The 19203-nt window shown below is 46.4% G+C and overlaps 7 protein-coding genes across 7 annotated transcripts; 4 read left to right on the plus strand and 3 right to left on the minus strand.

Moving 5' to 3' along the window:
• Positions 1–743: 743 nt before the first annotated feature.
• On the minus strand, positions 744–1239 carry PADG_03986 (RNA methylation protein TRM112; the record flags this gene model as incomplete). Its single annotated transcript, XM_010760969.1, has 2 exons — positions 744–956; positions 1054–1239. The coding sequence occupies 2 exons, from the start codon at positions 1237–1239 to the stop codon at positions 744–746; spliced, it is 399 nt and encodes a 132-aa protein (XP_010759271.1).
• A 493-nt stretch (positions 1240–1732) lies between these two features.
• PADG_03987 (uncharacterized protein) lies at positions 1733–3133 on the minus strand (the record flags this gene model as incomplete). The annotated part of the gene is made up of 1 exon (XM_010761369.1): positions 1733–3133. One exon carries the CDS (start codon positions 3131–3133, stop codon positions 1733–1735), a length of 1401 nt encoding a protein of 466 aa, XP_010759671.1.
• A 660-nt stretch (positions 3134–3793) lies between these two features.
• PADG_03988 (U6 snRNA-associated Sm-like protein LSm6) lies at positions 3794–4148 on the plus strand (the record flags this gene model as incomplete). The annotated part of the gene is made up of 2 exons (XM_010761370.1): positions 3794–3896; positions 3967–4148. 2 exons carry the CDS (start codon positions 3794–3796, stop codon positions 4146–4148), a joined length of 285 nt encoding a protein of 94 aa, XP_010759672.1.
• Positions 4149–5124: 976 nt separating this feature from the next.
• Positions 5125–6369, plus strand: PADG_03989 (methylthioribose-1-phosphate isomerase; the record flags this gene model as incomplete). The annotated part of the gene is made up of 2 exons (XM_010761371.1): positions 5125–5657; positions 5754–6369. 2 exons carry the CDS (start codon positions 5125–5127, stop codon positions 6367–6369), a joined length of 1149 nt encoding a protein of 382 aa, XP_010759673.1.
• A 1072-nt stretch (positions 6370–7441) lies between these two features.
• Positions 7442–7800, plus strand: PADG_11693 (uncharacterized protein; the record flags this gene model as incomplete). Its single annotated transcript, XM_010761620.1, has 2 exons — positions 7442–7598; positions 7694–7800. 2 exons carry the CDS (start codon positions 7442–7444, stop codon positions 7798–7800), a joined length of 264 nt encoding a protein of 87 aa, XP_010759922.1.
• An 801-nt stretch (positions 7801–8601) lies between these two features.
• Positions 8602–12146, minus strand: PADG_03990 (uncharacterized protein; the record flags this gene model as incomplete). Its single annotated transcript, XM_010760970.1, has 6 exons — positions 8602–10880; positions 10936–11164; positions 11220–11603; positions 11680–11876; positions 11938–12056; positions 12106–12146. 6 exons carry the CDS (start codon positions 12144–12146, stop codon positions 8602–8604), a joined length of 3249 nt encoding a protein of 1082 aa, XP_010759272.1.
• A 939-nt stretch (positions 12147–13085) lies between these two features.
• Positions 13086–14303, plus strand: PADG_03991 (uncharacterized protein; the record flags this gene model as incomplete). Its single annotated transcript, XM_010760971.1, has 4 exons — positions 13086–13472; positions 13551–13757; positions 13842–13997; positions 14082–14303. The coding sequence occupies 4 exons, from the start codon at positions 13086–13088 to the stop codon at positions 14301–14303; spliced, it is 972 nt and encodes a 323-aa protein (XP_010759273.1).
• Between the last annotated feature and the right edge of the window lie 4900 nt (positions 14304–19203).

The following is a 19203-nucleotide window of genomic DNA, read 5'->3' on the forward strand; positions in this document are numbered from 1 at the left end:
TGTCTGATGAGGAAAAGACAAAAACAATATTGTATCTACAGGTAATGGAGTCAGCGGTTGTTCTATTTAACGAAGCGAAAAGAAATAGCCACTTCTACGTCCAATATCCAATGTCGAAAATATATATAAAATAAAATAAAAGTAACGATTATTTGGAGCAGACTTTCCTGAGCAGACTTTCCTAAGCTCATATCAAATGAAATACCAATCAACATGAAACAATTCTATAAAATATGCAAAATCCCACCATCTGCTTTTCCCATCTTAAATGCCGCATCCATTCCCTTTGCTTCTGCTTCCTCGGCAGGGCAAAAATGGACATCTAATCATCAATAGAATTGTCGGTCAAGCCGCCCCTTTTCAGCGTTCTCAACTGTCCCATTTTTTATAGCTGTTTGCTCCATCGTTGACGCATTATCCAACGACGTGGTAATGGTAAACAACGCTCCGGAAGGTCGAAACGCAGGTCGACTCGACGGAAATGCGCATGCAGGGGTAAGATGTGGTACATGGGACGGGACGAACGGGAGGGGTGGGCTGGTTCGAGCTCATAGAAACAAGGAGTTGGGTATATAGTTGGGATTGTATTGATACTCAGTAGAGGAATGATCGAGATCCGTCAATTTCCCCCATATTAGACTAGATATCATAGAAAGAATAATTAGCCCTCCAGGACCTCAATTGTGGATGTGTGCTTGCTACATCCATATGCTCCCTCCCCTGACTTATCTACCCCCCTCCTCTCAGATGCAAAAGGTAAGGGACATACCAAGATGACTCGGAAGCAAAAAATTGGCAATCCCCTCCTTAATCCGATACTCATGTCCGCAACTGCCACAGACCAGCTTGCCCTCCACTACTTGGGTCTCAAGCAGAAATCGATGCAACTCGCGTAACAAGTCATCTGTCACAGCGTCGCCTTCGGGCTTCAAAGGGGTTAGGGAGGTAAAGCCTAGCTATACACATTTTCATATTGGTCAGCCGAACGCATGTTTCTTCTCTTCTTCCTGATGTCGCGCGACAAAAATCTCCGGGGGCAAGGGAGGAACATACCTCATTAGCCGTCATCACCAATGCCTCCCAGTCTATTCGAGGTAGGATATTGCGCAGGAAATCTGCTTGGAACTCTAGCTCCTCTTGCTCGAGCTCTGCATCTGAGAAGTGAAGGGGGAATGAGGCAGGAGAGCCTTTGCAGGCCTTTACGGCGCAGGTCACGAAGTTGGCCGTTAGGACTTTCATGGTTATGACTGTGTGGGTAGTTGAAGATATCTGTATTGAATATTGGTATGAGGAATTCGTTTCGCTATTAGCTTTTAGCAGAAGTGTGGAGGAGTAAACGTTCTTTATAAGGTACAAAGGGAAGTTCAACAAGTCAAAAGACAAAAAAAATACATGCCAAGATCGCTTATCGCTTATCAGATCTAGATATGTAGAGTATGGAAAATCTTCGGAACAGGAGAATAGGAATTAATGGATATCTTATTTTATTTTATCTCGTAACAGGAAAGCAAAAGGCAAGAAATATACTCCATATTTCCACCAGCCATGAATATAGTGCATATAGTTATGAGGATCATTATCAAAACCAAATTCATAAAACTTCATTCTGCTTGCTGAGAGGTGAGCGCCAGGCTAAATGACAAACAGAAGCGCATAAATCAAATTAGAGGAATAAATTTTAACCGCTGTAGTAGGGACATCATCAATCATGTCATATCTTGTGATATCGCCATCACTTAATTCGCACATCAATCGCATCGAGGTCCGCAATATCATTATCCGCCACCGTCGACTCCGGATCCAACTCATCACCATCGAATATCAATTGAATCTTCCTGTCGGCGGGTATCCTTCTCTGCTCGTAAAAGCTCCTGATAATCGCCGAGATAAGTGTTTTGGAGCGAACTTTGACCTTGAGCTCCTCAAGGCCGGGAGATTTCAAGGTCAGAAAAAGCATTCTTTCCTTTTCTTTTATTATTTGGACTTCTGATTCATCATTGTCGTCGTTGTCGTCTTCCGCTTCGAGTTCTCCTATTGCTGATTTCCGTGACTCACGGAGGGATGCCTTTTTCAATTGTCGTTTCTGCTCTTCGAATAACTTCTCCGTCACTGCTTCCATGTGCACTGCTATCGAGCTGTCGTCGACTGAGTCATCATAGTAATCCCTTAATGGTAGTGGTAGCTTTTCTCTCTCATCCTGGACACCAAGGCTCTTGCACGTCGTGACGTCAAAGAGCCGTCTCCCCTTCCATGTGAGAAATACTGTCGCAGTCTGATCCACATCAAATCCCTGGCGGTGACACCAGGCTCTGCGCACGTCCCGCAGGTCCTGGTGCAGCCGCCGTTGCACTATTAGCGGCGTGGTATCTGGGATGTTTGAAGTTATAAGAATTTTGACTTTTGGGCCTGAGTCTTTGCTGGGCTCATCTGGGGGTTTGTTGATGGATGCTGTGGATATGTTATTGTAAGCTTGGGATTGGGTTGTTCTGTGGTTTCCAAGTGCTGAATTTGTATTGCGGACAGAGTTGCCCTCTGAGATGGTAGCATGTTGTCGTGCTCTCTCGCGGGCTTTACGTGCTAGTTCGGGATATTCTTCTTCTGGGTATAGGTCGTCATCATCACCGTCATCCTCATCATTATTACGATCCTTGCCCTCATCCGGTTCATGGTCCGATAATCGACTTGTTGGTGGTTTGGGCTGTAAATAATCTGAATCGCCATCTGAATCGACCTCTACCACAGCAGGAGGTAGTACACTTTCTAATTTCCTAGGAGGACTGTTTACCTGTCCATGTGAAACTGTTTCTGGCGGTGGCTGTAGTGTTTCCTTGGTATCCCTCGTTTCTCCTGTCTCGAGGGCCGCCTTCGATGACCTTGTCAACAGTGAGGGAGGCTTATTCTCCTCCCTTGAGAGGCGTCGTCTTTTGGAGCCGCATAGGTGCGAATCTTGCCATTGTTTCTTCTGCCGATTCTCCTTGTCCACCTTGTCGTTATCATCTTCTGCCTCTTCGTCTTCTGGTTGCTTAGATATTATATCTGTGAGGATCTGTTCAGAGCGCTTGTAGAATTCGACCGACTGCCCGGGAATACCGTCCAACTTGGCCCAGTCTGGTTTCTTGAAGAAGGATCTCATGGTAATTTATGGTATTCGTAACTTGTGCGTATGGACTATCCTGTTTCAATTGGTCTGTCTGGTAGATCAGTTAGAACTGGACAAGCGCGTGGGCGGGAGGGATGCGGTCGATGCCTCGAGCGGACTGGGAATAGTTGAAGGTGTCAAAGAGGCATTATCGCCAGCTGTATTATAATAGCAGCCGTCGACATCAACAGTGAGGGTGTTTGTATAATAAAAAAGCTCGAGGACTGGTGTGTTCTGCAGTGTGTTTGCACAGGAGTCGAGTTGAGTTGGAGTAACTCGGTTCGCCAAGTCGTGGTTGCTTAAAAGCAGCACCATGGACGCCCGTAACGAACCCTAGATATAGGTAAACCCCCGGGGCTTGGAAGGCCTAAGGCCACTGTTCGCAGGCCTGTAGCTGTAGCCTGTGCTGTGGCCGACAATTGAGCGCCTAATTTCAGCGACGAAGTGAAGCTTATTTATGCCATTCAACAACATCCATCGATCAGCTAAATAACTAAATAACCAGGTAGTTACACACAACACCTCAGTATAGATAACACAGGGAATTCTCCGTACGGCTCCCTTCTTCATTCTCTCCGTCTCCCACCGCTGCACCCATTTCACATTGAGGTCCGCCGCATATAATACCAACAGAAACAACAGCAACAAGCCGCAATGGAAAACGGCGCCTCCGAGGGCAAAGACCCCTCCGCATTTCTGAGTGAGATCACTGGCGCCCCCGTCACAGTCAAGTTGAATTCTGGAGTGGTTTACAAAGGTACGTTCTGCTTAGCATAAATATTTTCGGGCACCATATCTAACTGCTGTGCGATTTTGGTTCCATGTAGGCGAGCTGCAGTCCGTCGACGGCTATATGAACATCGCCCTAGAGAAGACGGAGGAGTATGTCGATGGCAAGCTGAGACGGAGCTATGGCGATGCGTTTGTGAGGGGAAATAATGGTATCATTCATTCTACATTTCAAACATCACATGCCGCGGATTATAGAGGAGCCTTTGCTGACGTTTAACCGAACCAAAAGTGCTCTATATTTCTGCCGATTAGAAACCACCTCCCACTCCGGTTCTCTGCTTCGTTATTTACTATGATTGTTATCGCACAAGACGCACCAATGAGCAACTTTTACTGTCGATTCTATGGCTACTTTCTACATACAAAGGGATATGCGGTTTATGGTGCTTCTGCACATGGTCTATGGCGTTGGCGAAGAGGACTGAATATGCTTGGACCATTTCAAAATCATACATTGTGTTATCATGCTCCCTTCTTCGAGACAACTTAACGACTGCCCATTTCACCTCGAATTTGGCTCTGTACAGGGGGGGTCGTTGATCGCGGGTTGAAAGGAGGTCTTCATATTTTGTGTCTTGTAGTCAGATGCTGTGGATATGGCTATGGGTATAGATAAGGGATATTTCTGGCATTGGACGTGGAGCCATAGCCTATTTACCTGCATGCATTCGCAAATGCATTTGCAATGCCCGTCATGTATGTCATATTGCAGTTGATACCAACTCGCGGTCAAAAACCGTTAGCCATTGCGGAGACGTGGGCATGTTGCATCTCAGCGAGTTATCGGATTATAATCTTAAGTTAAAATTAAAAATAACAACTTTCCATAGAAATCTAATCGTTTAAGTTCTTCTGTCCAGATGTCATTGCTGAATTTTCAGAATTCTGCTCAGTCCAGTATAAAATCTGCGGGGGTGTAAATATTATAGTTAAGTGTTTGGGACCCGCAGAACAACAAAATTCGAATAGAAAAATGAAGACATCTCACAAATGCCCCTCCAACCACCCCGCCATGAAACACAGAATAGACAAACACCGCAGCTCACAAACACCCCCTACAACGACTGCGATACATTCACTCAGGTATAAAGTTCTCTCAATCCCCCTCTGAACAAAATACCAACACCCATACCTGCCTATAATACCCAGATGATACGCGCTCTAGAGCTGCCCTTCATTTCCATCTCCAAAAAATGCCCCTCATCGCCATCTCCTACTCCCACGGCAAACTCTCGATTCTCAACCAACTCTTCCTTCCCCACCAAACCACATATGATCCTATCTACTCCGCGTGCGACGCCTGGCATGCCATCCACGACATGCGCGTCCGCGGAGCCCCTGCCATCGCCATCGTAGCAGCCCTATCCCTCGCCGTCGAATTATACGATTTAATACAGAAGGGCAAACTCTCCGATCAGGCGAAGGAGGTTGAGATCTTTATACGGGAGAAGTTGGAGTATATAGCTAGCAGTCGGCCGACGGCGGTCAATTTGGTAGAGGCGGCGGGGAGGTTGGGAAAGATTGTCGTTGCCAGGAGTTGTGGGGAGGGAGTGACTGGAAGGGAGGTGGCGGAGGAGTATATTCGGGCGGCGGAGAAGATGTTGGAGGATGATGTGAAGGATAATCGTGGGATTGGCGAGTTTGGGGCGAAGTGGATTATGAAGCAGGCTATTGATGGGGCTGAGGGGAAGGGGAAGGTTGCGGTGTTGACCCACTGTAATACTGGGTATGTGTTTGATTCTAATTTTCTTGTTCTTATACATTTATATATTTTGTCTGCGAACAAGTTCGACTTTCTAACAGGGTGGTAACCACAACATAGCTCCCTCGCCACAGCCGGATACGGAACAGCTCTAGGCGTCATCCGCTCCCTGCACGCGGCCAACTCCCTCAAACACGCTTACTGCACAGAAACACGCCCGTACAACCAGGGTTCCCGCCTTACCGCCTACGAGCTCGTCCACGACAACATACCGGCCACCCTCATCACAGATAGCATGGCCGCAGCCTTACTCGCGCACAAAAGCGCAGGCGTGGGCGCCATCGTCGTCGGCGCAGACCGCGTTGCCGCCAACGGCGACACGGCAAATAAGATCGGGACGTACGGATTAGCAGTCCTGGCAAAACATCATGGGGTGAAATTCCTCGTTGCGGCTCCCCGGACGACGATCGATATGAATACGAAGAGTGGGGAGGGTATTGCCATTGAGGAAAGACCTAGGCAGGAAATGACGAGGATTCGGGGGCCACGGGTTGGAGGCGAGCAGGATGGGTTGGGCGCTATGGAGACTATCACTGTTGCGGCGGATGGTATTGACGTGTGGAATCCGGCTTTTGATGTCACGCCTGCATCGCTTATTGATGGGATTATCACGGAGATTGGGGTTGTGGAGAAGGATAGGGATGGGGAGTTTCATTTGGAACGTGTGTTTGAGTGATCGCTGTTGTCTTTCGAGGTAGCGGTGTTGTTGTCTTCGGTACTCCGTGTATCGGTGCCATTTTCGGTATTGGGGTTGTCGCTTGGGTTTGAGTTTAGGGCTTCTGGATTTCCTGCCATTTCAACGGCCGCCAGGAGGGCGTCTAGTTTCGCCTCGAGGCTGGTGAGATGGTTCTCAAGGGCTGAGGCTGTTCTTTCACCGCTGGATACCCATAACAGAAAAAGCGTACATCAGTTAGATTTCGGGGATATATCGATAAATTGGAACATGAGTTTCATGGAGTAATGAATACTGACTTTGCGACGTCTATGAATGCCTATATGGGGGTGAATTTTTAGTATAATGTAATAGCTGGGAGCGGGCATAGTTCTGTACAGCATGTACGTACCTGGGCGAGATGCGACTCGGGAGTCCCCTCTATGTCAGACGCTGGATTTCCGTTTGCTCGCCGCATAGTCACTAGATGGGAGCGCGAGGGGGCACTCTTCACATACACACGTAGAATCTATATCAAAATAGGTAAACACACCTCACACCCTTTCTTGCTGCATCTCTTAAACGTTGAATCTTGCTGTTGTTCGAACCAGCAAAAAGAAGCTGGTCCCGCATCACGTGGCAATGTATGAATACGGTAACTTACAGCGTTACATAAAAATACACCACTTCAGGCACCCGCCATTTGCTGAGGGCAAAACCTCCTCGATATAAGTTACATCCAAGTCCTATATTATATAACCCTTTGGAGAATTTCCTCTCGTGAACATCAAAAAAACCGACGAAACAGGAGGACAGCTGGCCCGTATCTCCCTATAGTTGCAACGTGGTGTATTCGATATTCGACAACTGGCCTCCGCTGCCACACGCCTTATCCGGTTACCTATTCTGAACAACCTAAACACCTATCTATATATATATATCGCGCATACAACGCATCCGCACCGAAGCGGACCCAGCAGCCTGCCTTTCCCTTACTCTACGGAGCTACCTACCCTACGTTCACAATGGTATGTGTCAACATCAATATCTCCATATATCCACGGTCTATTCCATCCTCCCATTTTTATACAAAAATATGCTAATAGACCCCCACTGCATTCTGCAGGCCCAAACCCCTCAACAACGCCGCGCAAATGAGCGCTACGCCAAACTCGAGGCTGCAAAGCGCGGCAAGCCAGACACAGGCATCAAGACAAAACCAAAGAAATCGCCTATACCAGTGGGTTGGGTTGGTATGTCACTCCACCCCTATAGAATATGTAAATACGTGCTCAATGGCTGTTGGGGTTGTCAACCAGAACTGACATGTGGCCGTTCGTTTTAATAGTTGTCCTCGCCTTCGTCGTGTGTGGTGGTATGCTCTTTGAACTGCTCGGAGTTGTCCCTGAGCTGTGGGGGGCTATTTCAGCGTTTTTGACTAAGCGGACGAGTTAAAGGTTGATGTAAACGGAGCAGGGGAATTTTTTTCCCCCCTGGGATTATTAATATCTTTCTTGTGTTTTGGTGGAGAGAGAGGGGGCATCTTCATCATTCTCACGTCCAATCTTCCAACCTCTTTAACGCCTCCAGCGTGTCCAACCATCTCTCTCCATCCTGCCTCCCGTTTTTGATTTTCTTCTAAAAAGTGGCGTCTTCCCTCAATGCTGTTTTCGAATCCGGACAACTCGTAAATGTGGTTTTTGGCTGCACCGTTTACTTCCCTAATGCCCATTTCGCTATCCTTTATTGTGTTTGTAAATACCCCTTGCGATACTTTGCGCCCAAGTTCCTTTCGTATCATTATCTATTGTTTGGGATAACTGGTGCATTTTTATTTTCTGATATTTAAATGAAGTGAATATTATATTATCACACAGCTCGCATATCTCCTCGTCTCCTGGCCTGCGTCTGCTTGGTTCTTCAATGGCCCGATTGGGAGCTTTTTTTTTTTTTTCTATTTCCCTGTTCTGATTGACGAGATGGCGGAAGAAACTAAAAACAAGAACACACTTGGTATGCTTTATCGATTTCTGTTTGCTTGTGCTCTTATCTAGTAGTACTGGACTTTTTGTTCGAATATTTGTTTAGTTTTGTAACTAGTTTTATTGATTCATTATTAACTACGTAATATCTTCATTCACCAGGAGTATCAAAACGTATGGCTTCCAGGAGTTATTTAGATATGCGTACTGCTAGCTATCAACTTGGCACTCTGGACATACATATCATGTCCCTGCATGGTAATTCATTCGGTCGTCATGAAGCCTCGACCATCGCATTACCAGCACCAGCCTCAGCCTCAGCCTCAACACCAGCATTGTTCCTCTTTTTCTTAGAGGTCTTGGAGGATGAAGATGAAGCCTTCTTCTTTTTCTTCCGCTCAACTTCCGTGTCACCAGTTATGCCTTGGGTCACAGCAGCAGTATCTTGTACCAGAGATCCACTGTCACCATCTCTGTCACCCACACCCTCCATCTTCGTCGTCTTCTTCGTTTTCTTCGTCTTCTTCTTTTTTGTTTTCGTCGTCACTTTCGACACTGTCGCTGCACCTAACGCTGGCGCAGTTTCTGCCTTCTTTTTTTGTTTCCGCTTCACAAGCGTCCCCTCTGGCGGCACACCATGCGCAACCTGCACCCGCTCTGACGCCCGCTGCATCTCCAGCCGCAACCGCTCAATCTCCCGCATTGCCTTGGCCATCTCCGCATCCTCCGCCTCCCTGCGCGCTATGTCGTGTACGCTCAGGCCCCGTGTCCCCGGCCCAGGACCGCTAGCTTCTTCGAGGGACAGATTGGACAGCCCGCTCGAATCTACTTCGAGGATGGAGCGCTTGATCTTGCTCTTGAGGGTCTCTGCTGTTGCAGTTGCGGTGGCGATTTCTGTTGTGACGCCGTCGTTGGATCCGGTGACGTTTATCGTTTCGTCGCCCATGATTTCTACCCTTTTAGGCTTTGAGCGGGGTTTTTTGGGTCTACGTTCTGCACCTTCTGGTGGTGGCAATAGTGTGGCTGACGTTGTTTGTTTACTAGTTTCAATGGCCAGGTCGATGATTGGAATGGAATCAATGTCTAGTTCTTCGCCGTTAGATGTTCGAAGAACCTGGTGGAAAGGAGTTGACGTTCCTGATGATGCGTCATCCTGCCCTATATAGAATGGGTCGTCTTTGTTGCGATCTCTCCGCTCGGCCCGTCGTCGAGCTTTGGCCTCTGCGCTTTCCGCGAAATCGTCTGACAGATTTTGGTAGGATACTGCCGACTGCGTGTTTGGTATTTCTTTGGTGTAGGATTGCTGCTTACCGCTGACAGCGTCAGGGATGTAGTAGAAGTCTCGGAAATCATCTTGGTCGGATACATCCAACCAACCTTCCTCTGATTCTTGTAGGATGTAAGGGAGTCGGTCGTTCAGGGGTTTGTCCAGATCAAGGTTCTCAGGCTGCGGTACCTTCTTCTGAGCGCCTACAGCGACTGGGTTTAGTTCAAGGCCCGTGAATAGGCTTGGTATAGCTGATGAGAGTAGTAGAGGCGTATCAGTGCTAGTTGGATCCTGTGACGAAACCGATTCTGCCGTGAGACGGAGAAGTTCGAGAAATTCAATGGCACGTTCTTGAACATCCAGGTCTGGATGAGATGATAACTTCTCCAGAAAGTCAATGATCCGTGCCAGAAGAAGTGAAGCCTCGCTTTGTCTGGAAGAATCCCATCCATATGAGGAGTTCGGCGAAAGAGAAACGAAAAGTTTAGGGATTGCCTGAAGGTAGGACGATAAAACGGTGCTAGATAATGAGATGTTCGAGGGGTGAGTCAGGGAGGTGAGTGTACGGTCAGGGAATTCTAAATATTCCGCATATTCCCCAACTATCCAAGCAGTAGGTTCGAGGATATCTGTCCCAGCTGTGCTCGCGGCGGGGAACAGTGTCCCTCGATTGTCGATCGATATTAACGATTCTGCCGCTCGAGTGGCTTCAGGTCGCACGATTTTTACGCGCACAGCAACATTGCGGAGTTCGTACCCAATTCGAGAGGCAACGTCACCCTTTTGGGAGGACTGGCTTTCCGACGCGCTAGTTGACGGTGGGATGAGGCGAACTAGCTGCACAAGCACCTCAACATACCACTCAAAGTCTAGAATTGATGAGTACGTATCTCGTGAGCAGATATCCAGTATTTGATGTAGAACTTCGATGCGATAGTGGCTGGGGAGGGCGAGTACGGAATCATTCCTCTTTTTGATCGACCGCAGTTGTTCCTCAGGGTCATCTCCATCGATATCAGCCGACGGAGTTACCCCAACGGACAATGAAGAACTAATATGAACGTCATCCGTTGATGTGGGGGACGTTTGCAGCTGAGTGATTAGCCTGTTGACCACTGGGCGTAGATTATCACTGGTAACCATCCCGCATACAAGCTCGAGCGCTTGTAAACGGATGGATACATCGTTGTCATCTAAACAACCCATGATGACATCCTGCTGCATAGCCACCAGCGCTGGGTGTGAGGCGACAATCCTGTTGAATGCAAGAAGCGCGACGTATTTCACTATAGATCGTTAGATTTCAAGCGATCTTATATAGAAAATCAAGGAAGATCTTACAGTTTGGATCACCTGCCATGACAATCATGCCACGAAGCTTTTCCACGCATAGGTTAGCAATTTCCTCTCCTTCCCGCACCCCTTCAGCGCCATCAAGAAGGCCCCCCTGGATAACTCCATTTATACACTCGTAGAGTAAGGACATCGCTGTCGTTGTTTGAATGATATTAGCCAAGGGCCTGAGAAGTTTCCGAACCAGTCGGGGCTCAAGGGGTGTCAATGTCGCAAACTATATATATTAGCTACGTTGTCCGTTCAACAGAACATATCGGAGCAAAGCTTACAAGCTTGATAATTTTAATAGCCATCCAATTATTCCCCCCATTAACCAAAAGGTCAAATAGTCGAGGTGCAAGAGGAAGGAAATCTTGAGGTCTTCTCCAGCCCAATTCACAGACAACATTAATGACAGCAGCAGTAACGCTGCTATCCTCCTGATCATCCATTAAACGCTCCTTGATCTTTGGCCAGGCAATTCGAAATGCTTCTGGATAGACTAAAGAAATTCTGTACAGGTTTACCACGGCCTTCTTGCGGACTGCAGGGTGGGAGTGAGATAGACGGGATAATACGTCTGTCAGAAGCGACAGAGCAAGTGAAGGAGAAATTATATGCGGCAGGGTAAGAAGAGGTAATGACATCGTTGGGACCGCAGGTGAAACCATATCCTAAAATAACGAGGAATCAGACATGTGTGCTATGCTGCATATAAATATGCTCATATAGTTGTATTTCCGTATGTACCTTTTTTAATAAATTGGTAGCCAGCATAAGGACTTCTGTGTCCGGACGGAAGCTCTGCACCGCTCCCAGATAGCCGACGCGCTTCTGGGGATATTTCGCTGAAGACATAACCTCGAGCACATTGAATGCAGCCCAGGACATATCATATCCAAACATCTCCAGGTATATCAATTTTAGCAGAGCCGTTGCTTTTTTATCTTCAAGGAATAGGTCAATCGAAGTGCTCGTGTGAATGGCATATAAAAGAGAACTACAAACCCATATCCTGCGACTTCACCTCAAACCGACATTCCCTGATGCTGTCCTGTATATACTCGACTTCATTGCCCTTGTGATTCCGCAGACCCCGTATGAGGTCATACAGCGATTTCTCGAACCTGCGGAGTCGCATAAAGTGTCAGTTTAAGAATCCAATCTAGTGCCCACTGGTTTGCGGGGAAACTAGGAGGCGGGGAACTCTCAGACATGATCGCTAGAAGGTATAGGACCGTAAGATTTCAAATTATCACTTTGGAATACAAATTGGAAAAGGACAACGCTTCGATCTAGGCTGTTAGGATACGTGTTGTGTATGGGACACTGATATCGAACCCGTGTGGGCGGGATGTCGGCGGAAGGACATGGCTTAGGCCCGCATCTTCCACCAAGGACAACAGGATAAAATAGTAGCTGAGAGGTTTGAATTATCGATGTGGAGCAAAAACTTCTGCACATAAAACAACTACTCGGATATCAGAGCTGTTTTGTCGAGTTGCAGTTGATTTAGACAATAGCTGTAAATGAAGTTGTGATGTTTTGAGTGATTGAAATGCCTCTAGACGTCACTTTACTGTTTAGTTCAGGCAAGGCTAATTGGTTAGTTAACTTAATGTAACTTAATCTCCAAGTGAGTGAGCCACATAAGTGAGTGAACCAACCTCCCCATCATTAGTTCTTGAATTGCTAAAAGAAGTCTTTCTTCTTGAAAGAAGACTTGACGACTTTGCATTGTTGATATTTTTAATTGTTAGATCAAGAGATGCGTAGATGTTTGAGAAGTGGCTCACTCGCTTACAGATTTCCGTACGCTAATAGTCAATTAGTTAACTAAGTTATCTAACTAACTATTCAACTAGCTTCTTACCAACCTCAACACATCCTCGACCGGTTTACCATAAACAACTTCACCTGCTACGCTCTTCGTTTTGTGCATTGGGGTATTACATAGTCAATGCCAGAATTGCTGCTATAGACCTCTCATCGCACATAAAGGTATACACTTATATCAAGCTCAGATCTGCTATTGGTGAGTGGGGAACCGTGCAGGCGACTAGGACCCCGTTCCCATGTACCGCGTTCCCATGTACCGAACATATAACTAGACATGATAGAATATATTTGACTTACATTTCAGGCTCCAAAGCATCATGTCATCATCATTGCCACCGGATTTGCAGATGGCGCTGGACTCTCCTGATCCGCGCACTGTTCTTCGACTCTCACAGCAAGCCAATTCATTCCTCAAGGCCCATCCTGCGCAACAACCCTCATTCCCCTTTTCCATGTTTGCTGCTGCTGAGACCCCCGAATTATGGGCAACCTATGAACAACTTCTTCTAGCTTGCTTGAGAACGGGAGATGATGAAGCCGCACGCCAGTGCCTGGAACGGCTATCAAATCGATTTGGACCCGCGAATGAGCGCATCATGGCGCTAAAGGGCATCTACGAAGAGGCACTTGCGCAAGACAAACCTGCTCTAGAAAAAATATTAATGGGATATGAAAAAGTGCTCAAGGAAAACCCAGTGAATGTGGTTAGTTTTCTCCGCGAATTACCTCTGAAATCGGCCCCTGCTCCCTCCAGGAGGTGAAACTGATATTCTCTGATATAGCCGATTTTGAAACGACGTATCGCTCTCTTACGGTCCATGTCGCGGCCAGCGGATGCCATATCCGCTCTAGTGGAGTTTCTGGATGCATTTCCTACCGATGCAGAGGCTTGGTGCGAACTTGCCGATCTCTACCAAACCAAAGGAATGGGCACCCAGGCTATATTTTGCCTGGAAGAGGCTCTGTTGGTTGTACCAAACGCATGGAACGTAAGACATGTCTTGCAGTTGAAGAACGGAGGAGCGGACCAAGACCTTTTGGGCAGCGAAACGAGCTAATCCGTCTCAATTCAGCTTCATGCAAGACTAGGCGAAATAGAGTACATCTCATCCACCTCATCAGACAATCAAGAAACATCGCTGAAGCTACTGGCTGATTCCGTCCGTCGGTTTTGCCGGAGCATTGAGCTGTGCGATGACTACCTCCGTGGGTATTACGGGCTTAAATTGGTATGAGGCAACGATATTTGTGTCTTAGGCCCCACCAAGAACCCTTTCCAACATCCCCCACCACGCTAATGTTTCACTCGCCAGAGTACAAGTCGTATTTTAGATAAACTACAGGCAAAAGCCGGTGCCCAATCGAAAAGTGACGATACCTTGCCGTCACAAGAAACTCTCACGAACCTTCAGGCCCTGTCGACTAGGAAACTGCGTGAAATAGTCCAATCAAGATCAGCAGATGTCAGGAACTTTGAGAAGAATCAGAGTGAGCTAATTGCTGCCAAAGAATTACTGGGTCGAGAAGATAACTAAGGGGCCAAAACTCCCTTCCTACGCATGCCCTTTCTTTAACCTTCTCAACAAGTTCCCCAGTCGCGTGCCGAGACGAATGGTTATACCTGCCTCTCAAGGTTGGTTGATATTTCTTCCTGGTAGCCTCTAGGGAGCTGTTATGGATGGCCGATATTTTGAATAGCCAGCCTTCTCTACCAGCCACATCCCCTTTTCTACCCCTCCCTTTCCCATTACCTCCGCAGCCTGACACGATTCGCTAGCAAGTCGAATATTGACCTGGAAGGAAGCACGGAACAACACTCCCCAACTTTCCGAGATTCCTGTGTTGGACGGCTGGAAATAAGCGCAGAACGAGGGACATAATTAATAATGCAATACTATTTGGTGCCTGACCCAAAATTTTACCATCCTGGACGAAAGCCTCATGTCATCTACCTGACTTTATCTTATCAGAAATGCTGAAAGCCTCTTGCACATTTTAAAATTATTACCATTTTTATATCTCAACTTCATTCAGCCACATTCACTATACATACAACTCGGCTGATGACAAACAAGCAATCCAAAGAGCTTGACCTTCGCGCCAATAACACACAGAATATGTTTGCCTGAGAAAATACTGTTCTATTTTAATTTTCAGCACCTCTGCTATTGGCTCCAACGCCGAATGTGCCCTATGACTAGCGCACTTGGATCGGGCAGGAAGCGGCGACGTGGCACCAAGCATTTGGTTTGGCATGTAGACTGTTTTCTCCTCTGCCCTTGGCGTCCCGTCCCCTATTGTGGAATGGTGGACAATGTTGACACGGACAAGAGAAGGGTACCAGTGTGGCTTTTGGACCTTGATGCTGCTGCGATTTGCAAAATTGAACAGTGCCCAGGAGACTCACATGTGCATGCACATAAGATACTGGGTTTTCAGCCTGTTTGAAAATACATTTCCCCTCTTCTCTCGTTTTCGTCTTAAGTTCTCACCTCCTTTCATAACTTGCTTCGCTGACTCATGATGGTTTTGAAGCTGATGCAAGCCACGATTCCTTTGATGGCACATTCTTATGCCACCAATTTGTGGTTGGAGTATGTCACCGGGTGTTGTCTAGCAAGGCAGCATCTTGCCTTGTACTGAGTTTCATCCCTGAACTGGATTGGTGCTGTATTAGGATTAGGATGTGGGCGAAGATTGCGGATCTTTCAAAGGGTAACATAATATGCTCGGATCTCGTCTCATCAATCGGATCTCGTCTCATCAATCTATCATTTGATCAGTCAATCTCGCTTTTGCTTTCGGATTCAACGTCAAACCTCGGCCTCGATCCTAGCTGGAGCCGTTTATAACCACTGGAAAAATAGTTGGTTGGATTCACAGAATGCCCACGTTAAGCATCGTGTTTTCTTCAGGAACTAATATATATCATTTGCTGGTTCGGTGCCTATTTCGTCTATACTTATATGCGCCTGTCCGTATCCAGGTATTCTCCTCGTCTGTCGCTCCGTCGAGGACAAATGGTATCCGCATATCAGATTTTTCCGTACTGAATCCCTTCAGAATAGTCCTCCTCTCTCATATTCCGACTATTGATACGGTCTGATCCACCTCAGCCTTCCAGCCTGGGATTACCTCATTTTTTTTCCCACTCCAGAACGGAGCTAGAACCAACCTATGGGATGGATAACATAGATCAGGCAGCAAAGAGCAGGCAGGTGCTGGACGAAATTAATGCCTCTTCCCAAAATTTCCCATACCATCCCATCCAGGCGTTCCTGCAAACCTACCACCCGTGTGCGCACAGCTGAGCAGTGTTGGCACAAAAGGGACGAAGCACGATAAAAGGCCCACGACATAGACGGAAGTGTACGATGCGATAGCATGCAAGTATGCATGTTTCGGACCTCGTTGATACTTTTCTGCCCTTGACGCCACTGAAACAGTTTATCGTACAGGTGGGCTTACTCTTCGTGAGTTTGTGGTGTGAAGTTCAGGGAGGACTGGAAGGGCTGGAAGAGAAGTAATTGATTATTTGGAACATGAGGGACGAGCTGTTATCTATATGGACGGCTGCCAGCAAGGGTCTGGACAGGCCCTTTGGGATATTTTTAATTTTTCATCTCGGCCTATTTTTTTTAAAAAAAAATTAAAAATAAAACAAAAATTAAAAATTAAAAATCAATAAAAAATTAATAAAATTAATAAAGGTATTGTCATGTTCACGAACTTCTTTTTCACGTTCAATCTCCCACAAAATAAGCTCCTCTAATTAGATGTCGCGGAGCTGCAGCTGTTTACGAATATCCCGCCTGAGAAAAGAGATGCGACGAGGCCTGATCTTCAGCGTGTCACAAACGTCGCATCGCATAAAATAAGGAGCCAAGTGTCAACCAGCGAACCACAACAGGGTTCCATAGATGCTTCTAGTGAAGGGGTTGGAGAAAATTAGCATAATTAATACATACCGGCGTACGCACAGGACTCCTGTATGTACATGTACATTGGCTGTCTTATCCCAATCGGATACCAACGAGACGATTGTCTAGCGGAGGCAGAAAACGAAAAGAGCAAATTCAACAATTTTCCCATTAGTTACCGCTTTCAGCCCAATACCACATTGATTTACAACGTGGAATAACGTACAGAGTATATGGAAATAATGGTACTGAGCACCGTTTGTACACTGCATGTACTCTGCAAGTCACTCGTCACGCCTCTTCCAGTGAGCATGGAACCTCAAAGTGAAGCGGAAGGTACGTAGCCTGCCGACCAATCAGCGGTCCGGGGGACATTGGGGACAAGAGACTATGGATTATTCCTCAGGTCAACAACGTCAGGTTACTGGCGCATGTTCAAACTTCTTCATGAAGGCCACCAATCATAGCAGCAGAATGGCATTGATTGCTCTTTTAGGTGACGACTGATTCTCTGCAGTAGTCAGGTCAAGGTTATCTCGTTGGATTCTCCCGGGCGTTAGTGGGAAAGTTTCTCTGGTCATGAATAGAGAGATTCTCCAGCAAGCGGCTCCTTTGAGACTGTCTTATATAGGTTAATTCACCACCCTCTGTATTGGACGTTGAACTCATTACTGATGTTGATTCTAGATCTCTCTTCTTCTCCATTTCTAGAATGGTTGGACATGAGATTTCTTTCGCTGCCCTGCATATCCCATCAGGAACTGGATGCAGATGCAGTCAAACTCGCGACGGGCACAAGTAAGCAAAAGGCAAGCCATTGTAGCTATTGGGCTAGTGGACAAGTTACAGAACATTTGGGCCTTAGGACGATTTTTATCGGGCTGGGCTTGATTCTATGTTCGACTGGCCAATTATTCGACCCAAACTTAACTGCATCGTCGACGCCATTGGTGGATTGTTTAGTTTTTGTTGCGCAGTGTGATAAAACAGAATTTAAGAGATCTGACTGTTCTTTGTTACCTCTGGTAAGTATATTTTTGTCTTTTCCCAGCTTGCAGTATCTTTTTCTTTCTTAATTTTTTGCTTTGAAAGCATTTTGTGCGCGATTAACTATATAATTAGTCCCTGGTTCCGGTACAGGGTACTCCGTATGGATGTTGATGTACGACTGACTCGCCCAAGACATACACGTTTCTTTCACTATCATCATCCCTGCTGCGATTCTGTCTCCATCCTCTCGAGCAAGAACCAGGATTATTCGTCCTACCACCTCTATCCACTAGGTATCCGACCCGTTCACTCCTTCTCGTGACAAGCACAGTCTTGCCCTAAATTCTAAGATCTACGGCTAGCAAAACAGAGAGATCGAGACTAAAACCAAGAGACGACTGTATTCTTCCATACGACTGCTCTCACAGGCAAGAAAATCGAGATTTATGCGACCTTTTTCTTCCTGTACCATGTATCATCCTTGCTACTATTCTTATCCCATCTATTAAATATACTGGCGTCATCGCTTCCCTCTCAACCACTGATCCGGGATCGTGCTGCAAGATCTGAAATTGCCCTATGCTTCCTTCACGTCCTCGTGTGCATTGGGCATCAAACTAGACGCCCGTCTCTGTATGGCTGCTCTTCTCGTTTTTTCGTCCGTTTTCTTTCCAACCCCACCAGCATCACCACCCCCTTGACCCAATTCTTCATCATCATCATCTTCTTCTTCTTCTTTTTATGGCACATATAAATACAAATATGTTACCTTTTGTTGCTTATTTGGTTCTTTTGTATATACATTATTGCTATTAACCCCTTTCTGAACGCTGTGCATGTACTGTACCATATTCGTCTGTTACTATTTTGTCCTATTTATCACCATATTGATAATTTCTGTTACCCTTTTGAAACTGAAATATTACTGCTACTATTATTACTTTGCTACCATGCTGTGTACACTTCACTGATTGCCCATTCTCACTCTTTCACCCTTTGATCAGTATTTCAATGGTTGTTCCTCTCGTGCATGCTCATCTCTCGTTATCTCGATCTAGCACCATCGATCTGATTGATTTTGCCGCAATCCTGTTTGTGGCAGACGTTTATCCATAACTTAAATACCTGCTTCTTTGAAACACTGATCTGGCAGTCCGCTGCTCGGCGCATTTCCAGTGTCCAGAATCCCCATCCCCACGAGCTTGGAGCAACAGCCGTCGCTCGTCCAGCCTTGAGCATCACACCTTCACCCACCGCCTGTCCCACCAAACGTATCTTGTCAGGGCTTTCTTCCTCGTAAGAAAGAAGCCCAGACAAGATCTTACCTTTACATTAATCCCATGCCGTAAGTTTTTTTCTTTTTCTACTTTATTTTATTTTCTCTTTTCTTGTTATTCCGTTCTCAAATTTATTTTCCTATTTTCCCAATCCTTCGTAACCTTCATTTTATTTTATTTTGCAGTCGCGGCTCTCCGCCTCGTTTAAATCACCCCCTTTGGTCATTCTTCTCTTATTCATCCTTTTA

The sequence above is a fragment of the Paracoccidioides brasiliensis genome, assembly GCF_000150735.1.
Source record: "Paracoccidioides brasiliensis Pb18 unplaced genomic scaffold supercont2.4, whole genome shotgun sequence".
NCBI classification, from domain to species: domain Eukaryota; kingdom Fungi; phylum Ascomycota; class Eurotiomycetes; order Onygenales; family Ajellomycetaceae; genus Paracoccidioides; species Paracoccidioides brasiliensis.